The following is a 6,507-nucleotide window of genomic DNA, read 5'->3' as shown; positions in this document are numbered from 1 at the left end:
GAATTCTCCACTCACCCTGCTCCATTCTACGGGGTTAATCTTCCGTCTGGTTGGTTTTCCAGTGCAATCCCTCCTTTAGAGACTGCCTTTGTTCTTATCTTTCTCCCCCACTCCCCAGTCATTTAAATTCAAGGTGATCTCGTATGAGATCTCTGGGTATGGACAGCCTATGTATACACTAAGAGAGAGAATGCACCCCGAATGGCATGACCTCGAATCAACCGGCTTTGCTTTTCCCAGTTTTCTCGTTCCACCCCAAAAGGCTGGTGAGCTGTCGAACATGATTACCGAAGTCCAGCCTACATTTCCAACATCCTTCATCTGCCTGCCTGCTCCTTTCCATTTTCCTACCTGATTTCCAATATGCTGTAGGAGTAATTTGGTGCCACTAAGCTTTTCGCCAGAGGCTTTGTGCAGGTAATAGCTTCCTTCCTTTAATCCATTTGTATTAGCTTTGTGCTTCTTCTTCACTTGAAATTATTCCCCAAATCTGCTCCTGGGAGCTTCTAAACTCCTGAATCTTTAGGGTCAAATTCATTCATTCGGTGCTTAATGAGCACCTACTAAGTGCATACTAAGTGAAGCAAGAGGAATGTGAAAATGATGGACAGGCTGTGTACCATCAAGTCTCTTCCAGCTCATAGCAGCCCACGGTCTACATACAGGGTTTTTCTCCCAGGGTCAGACTGGTGAGTCCCAACGACCAACCTTTCTTTGAGTGGCCAAGCACTTTAACCATTGTACCGCAAGGCATCCTTGATGAAAACATGGTTTGAAATTGTGATTCTGCATCTCAAGGATCTCATGGCCTCTGTGGAGTGAAGTCAGATAAACAGGTAATCAGCTAGTTTGCTCTCACCCAAGCCAAACTCCCTGATAGTGAGTCAATTCTGACTCATAGAAACCCGACAGGGCAGAACAGAACTGCCCCAGTAGGTTTCTGAGACCTTAACTCTTCATGAAAGTAGAAGGCCTCATATTTCTCCAGTGGAGCAGCTGGTGGTTCTGAACTACCAACCTTGCAGTTAGCAGCCCAACTCATAACTCACTACACACCATGAGGGCTCTTCGGTCAGTATGTTCAGCCAAAATCAAACTCACTGCCGTTCAGTAGATTAGGTTTGTCAATTGAAGCTTTGGGAAAATAAGGAAATGAACAGGACCCAGCCCAATCCAAACCACTGCCCTCCATTCTGATAATGACCCTCTAAAGGGTTTCCAACACTGTACATCTTTATGGGAGCGGACAGCCTTGTCTTGCTCCTGTGCAGGGCTAGTGGATTTGGACTGCCAACACTGCAGGTAACAGCTCAATGCCTTCACCCGCAGAATCACCAGTTACTTGAAAAGGAGCCTACTTTAGCCTTCAATACTCAGGCTGTGTCTGAGCTTTGAGAGGGGCTGCAAGAGGGTGCAAGTGCACCAGGGGTGTCCAGAGACCCAGAAGTGGTTCACACTGACTGCAGGAAGTGAGAAAGCCAAGAGCCGTCTGGTTAAAGAGCTACTGTGTGGGGTAATAACAGCCTACAGGATGGTGGTCATACACTGAGACATTAGTGAAAACAAGTTCAACAAAAGAGGAAAGACGATGCCATGATACCACGAGTGGGGGTAATTATCACATCGACTTCAGATTCTAAACTATTGTTAAGTGTAGGAAAAGCATTAAGCATTTACACCACTTTTTGAGGAGGCCCTCTAGCTGATTACACATGGTAAAGCAAAGGTCTTCCCCAAAAGTAATGGCAGCATTAGTTTGGGCCTAGGTCATCTCCCTGCTGTTCTGAGTATGAATGGCAAACCACACTCATGTGCATCACTTGAAGTCCCGTAGTGGGATCCACCCGAGTGCTCAATCAGGATCCACCTTGTAATAGGATTCCCAGTGTGATTCAGGCACACAGGGTCCCCTCTGACATCACCAGAAAAAAACTGGTTAAATACAGGACCATTGGGCCTACACCCAGAACTGCAAAATGTCCCGGAAGCCTGGAACCCGTGCTCTTAATAAGCTTCTCAGGTGCTCTTGCTGGAGCCAGTCACACCAGGATGTGGCGGTCGGGAGTCACTGCATAGATCCCCGTAGCTACTTCGCCTCTGCTTAAACCACCTTCCCCTTCTTTTTGGAGAATAAGAAATGTAACAGATCTAGGCTTTTATTTTTCTTATTATGCATGCAAGTTTATGAGCATTTATACAGCTTAAGAATACAGAAATAATTACGTTATCACCAAGGTGTCAAACTTGCAAGACAACCAGTTACTGATGAATGAATGCTGAGATGCTATTTTCACAGAACATGGCAACTGTTTCCAAAGAACACTTCCAAGGAGTGGTCCTCCAAGAGACTCGGACCAGTTGATAACAGCCCTATAGCTGATAAGGTGACCAGATTTTAACATTGGTAAAGCGGGACACCATTGATAAAACTCATATCCTGGCGAAATAGCCACATGGCAGCCGAAAACCATATACCCTAGCTTGTTGTGCATTCTTTCCAAAAATCGGGACTTTTTAAAAACGCTGCGGGATGCAGGAAAATTTGTTAAAAATCGGACTGTCCCACCAAAAGCGGGACGTCTGGTCACCTTACTATAGCAGTCAGAGAAGTCTCCTCTCCGTATTACACGAGAGGAAAGAAAAAGGGGCATTCTCCTGAAGGGTCTTCATGAAGCACCTTCTCATCGCAGAGCCAGTCCATCTTTCTGTCCGGCGGGGGATGAAGGGGGGCCTGGAGCATCTACTTTGTCTCTTTGAGACTCTTCATTAATTCTCAACACGTGTACCCTGAAGAGCCCATCCCTGGAACTCCACACCACAATGTCGGAAACAAACAAACAAAAGCAGAGCCGAGGTGATGACAGCTGTGCATCTCCTCACTGTCATCACCAAAAGGAAGAGCTCCGATCGCCCAGCAGTCACAGAACTGGCAGTCATGGACTTCGGATAACCTATTCAACAAGGAGAGAGGGAGACAGATTGATGGCAGTGATCACTGATACAGTTAAGGTGGTGGGCACACTTTAGTGCATGCCTGGAAATGTCTGTAGGGGTCAAATGTTTAAAAGAATAAAATGAAAAAAATAATTTAAGGAAGCAGACATGCACAGCTCTATTTTTCCATTAGGGAAAAAAATAGGGCAAGTGAGAAGATTTTCACTTGGTGGTAAGTAAACAGCAGAGAGCATTCATCTTCCACATACACACGGCCACACCTAGAATGAGAGACAAAACATTCAAAATCCTATAGCGATGACTGAGAGACTGGGAAAAACTTAGGGTACAACCCCATCTAGGCATGCTGTTTTAACCCCTGGCTATCCATCAATTCCAACTCCCAGAGGGCAGGGTAGAACTCCTGTGGTAGTTATATAATCTGGTGTCAACTTGAGACTACAATCTGGTGTCAACTTGGAGTTTAGCTTGTCAATCAGGTCACAGCTTGATGACCTCAGTTGGAGATAAATAGCTCACTGGAGGCCAGACCGACACTCTCTGCTTTGTCTTCCTGCTGACAAGATACATGGGGCTATGCTGAAGGAACCAGAGCTCTGGAGCTGGAGGAGTCACATGGAGACCCCTGTCAGCACTGAGATGCTTCCACTGCCACTGTATCCACAAGACTTTCCACCCACTGACCTGTGATATTCCTGCATTCGGTGTCATTGCATGTGTTGTGTGAGTCTGAAGAGGAATTTATAGATTGGTATCGGACATATGGGCTAATATGGGACTTATGGACTTGATCTGGAGGGCTGGGGCGGTTTTTCAATATACATTTGGTCTTTTATATAAAGCTTTTTCTTATACACATGAGTGTCTATGAATTTGTTTCTCTAATCCAGTCAGATTAACACAACTCCCCAGGAGGCTTCCAAACTGTAAATCCTTAGGAAGCAGATTGTGGGATCTTTCTCCCATGGAAGAGCTGTTGGACTTGAACCGCAAGCCTATCAGCTGGCAGTTGAACACTTAACCACCTCACCACCATTTGTCACCTTTTAAATTCTCCCATCTCAACCTTAGGAAGGCCCCTCCCCATTCCCTCTATCCCCCAGAAAAAGCCCTGCCCTCCCAGAAGCCTCTCAAACTATTCCTGTCCTTTCCCAGGCCCATCTCACAACCCCCCCACCCCATAGGCATATTCCTGCTTCTGGGGGTGATTTTTGCACCAATTCTCCTGCCCACTTCTCCCTCTTTCCAGCTTTAAACCAGCACCTCTAGCCCTTGAAGAACTTTGAATGAGGTCTTCCAAAAGGAAAGCAGGTCTGGGGGGCAGGCAAATATAGAGATACAGTCAGAGATGAGGGTGGAGGGCAGTCAAGATTGCTCAAGGGAGGGCCAGGCTCAACTCCCATACCCACTATGAATGAGTCTAAAAGCATAACAGATTCTATCTACACCCCTCTTCAGATCCCAGAAGGGAGCTTTGGGACCCACACACTGGAGGCTAAAGCCTGCTCTTTATAGGGCTTCCAGCACTGAACAAAACACTGGTGAGAAGGGAAAAGCTGGGGGCTGAGGGCCCCGATGTCCAGAGGTTACCACAGAGGAGGAAGCAGTGGGAGATGCCTGGGCATAAGGGGCACGCACACGGGAAACAGTCAGAAAAGTGAACATGACCACACAACAGTACTTTGTGGGAGTTCATCATTCTAACAGATGCACAGGCATGAGAAGTTCCAGCTCGAGAACTGTGAGGGCGTACAGGCCTTCTCCATCTTCTTTTGAGCCCAAAGTGTGTGTGTGTATGTTTTGAGTCCCCAGTTGTCTCACTAGGTGTGTGTATGTGTAGATGGGGGGGTAAGGAGCTATGGAGATATGAGACAAAGACTAGTACAGACAGACCCACAGATCGGAAACATCACTTCCCTAGCGCCCCCACCATGGCACTCTAATCATCACTTCCCTAGCGCCCCCACCATGGCACTCTAATGACGTCTGGGAAGAAGGGAGAGGAGTTGACAGACATCTAGACTATGTGGATCCAGTCTCTACCCTCACCCGCAGCCACAGTAAGATGACAGTGAGCACATGGCCATACCTGCCAGTCCACCCATCTGGCAGCCCGTGGGGCTTCTGGAAGGTTGCTGTGGGGAGGTGTGTGTCTCACTCACTGGCCGGAGGGCTGGGTCCACAGGCAGTTCTCGAAGTCCTTCTCAACCAGGAAGCCAACGGGGGCCACAGTAACCTAAGCCAAACTCGACCGGAGAGTGATGGGGTGTGGCCCTGGCCTCAACCAAGGTCCACCAGAAGAGCTCAGATCAGGAGGCAAGATGATGTCGAACACGGTGCACCTGCTCCCGTGCAGGTGGGTAGCCCAGAGCCCTGAGCAAACTCAGAGATCCAGTAGGTGGCATGACTGGTGCCCCAGGGCTATGGAACTGTCCTGGCCGGTGGCCCACACCCTGTACAGGAGTTTCATTGTGTCGCAGACATAGAGGAGCTTGCCAAAGGTGGCCTGTAAGGGCAGCAAGAATACCAAGGCCAGCAAGTCACTAGTGTGATGTAATAGAGCTGAGGCTACTCTGGTCCTGCTGGAGGTTGACTCCATGAGTGTCCAAGTTAAAGACAAGTGGGAAAGGTCAGCGCCAAGAGCAGTTCCAGGTAACGTGGATAGAGGCAGCACACATCTGAAGCACCGCGTGTTTGTTCTGTGGGATCACCTAACAATGTGACACTAAGTTTGGAAGGAAAAAAAAAAAAGGCATGAAGCTCAGAGGGAGGCAAAAGAGCATGACCATAAAGGCCATGTCCCTGTAGTGAGGGCAGTGAAGGTCCAAAGCGGCTATGGGGCACATATGCCAGCATGAAGAGACAACACTTGGCCCAGCACATGTCAGCCAGGCAGGTTCAATGGGAGGTAAGGGGGAGACTTGTGCGGCCTCATTTGGACTGGTTCGCCTCGGAGGATTCCTTCGGTTGCTGTTCCGGACTTTCCCCGACCTCCGTTCCTTTCTTTCCGGGGGCCCCTTCACTCAGAAGGTAATACTGCAGGGGGTTGGGCCACAGTTCCTCGTTGATTATCTCAACAATTTTGTCAGACTCAATGGAGCTGTGATTGGAAAACCACCAAAAGAAGCTGAAGAGGTTGTCCGAGTCTCCCTGGCTGAGGGCCTGGACATCCTGGCCTGGGAGCCATTGGATTGGGGTAGACCGTGACACCACCTGGCCCGAGGGGCCACACCCATATTCTTTGATGAGCACCTTGTTTTGGAAAAAGGGGTTGCGGGCAAAGTAGAACTTAATCTTGTAGCCCAATCTGGCCAGGCCAAGCTCTTCCACGTCCAGGCTGTGCAAGTAACTGAGAATTTTCTTATCGTGCTGGCTCAGAAAGGATGCTAGCTGGGGGTGGTTCCGAAAAGCTTGCCCCCAGAAGCCCGGGATATTCTGGATGAGGAGGTTCCGTCGCTCCAGGTGGTGCAGTCGCAACTGGCCAAACTTGCGCGACAGCCGAAGGTAGGCCCTGTCCGCCTGCGCGTTCACGGTGTCCAGCTTCTGCTGGAC

The 6,507-nt window shown here is 48.9% G+C and overlaps 1 protein-coding gene across 1 annotated transcript in view; it reads right to left on the bottom strand.

Moving 5' to 3' along the window:
• Window positions 1-2,532: 2,532 nt before the first annotated feature.
• Window positions 2,533-6,507, bottom strand: part of TSPYL5 (TSPY like 5) — a 5,195-nt gene continuing 1,220 nt past the window's right edge. The window contains exons 2-3 of the mRNA XM_004697706.2: window positions 5,045-6,501; window positions 2,533-2,951 (exon numbers count right to left, since the gene is read on the bottom strand). Of these exons, the coding sequence (XP_004697763.1) occupies window positions 5,887-6,501 (615 nt within the window). The 3' untranslated portion in view covers window positions 2,533-2,951; window positions 5,045-5,886. The remainder of the gene's footprint in view (window positions 2,952-5,044; window positions 6,502-6,507) is intronic.

Source organism: Echinops telfairi, unplaced genomic scaffold (assembly GCF_000313985.2).
Source record: "Echinops telfairi isolate 266 unplaced genomic scaffold, ASM31398v2 ScPeMD7_1;HRSCAF=3_0, whole genome shotgun sequence".
In the NCBI taxonomy this organism is placed as follows: domain Eukaryota; kingdom Metazoa; phylum Chordata; class Mammalia; order Afrosoricida; family Tenrecidae; genus Echinops; species Echinops telfairi.
The sequence above is the reverse complement of the archived record's forward strand: the minus strand, read 5'-3'. Positions and strand labels throughout refer to the sequence as shown.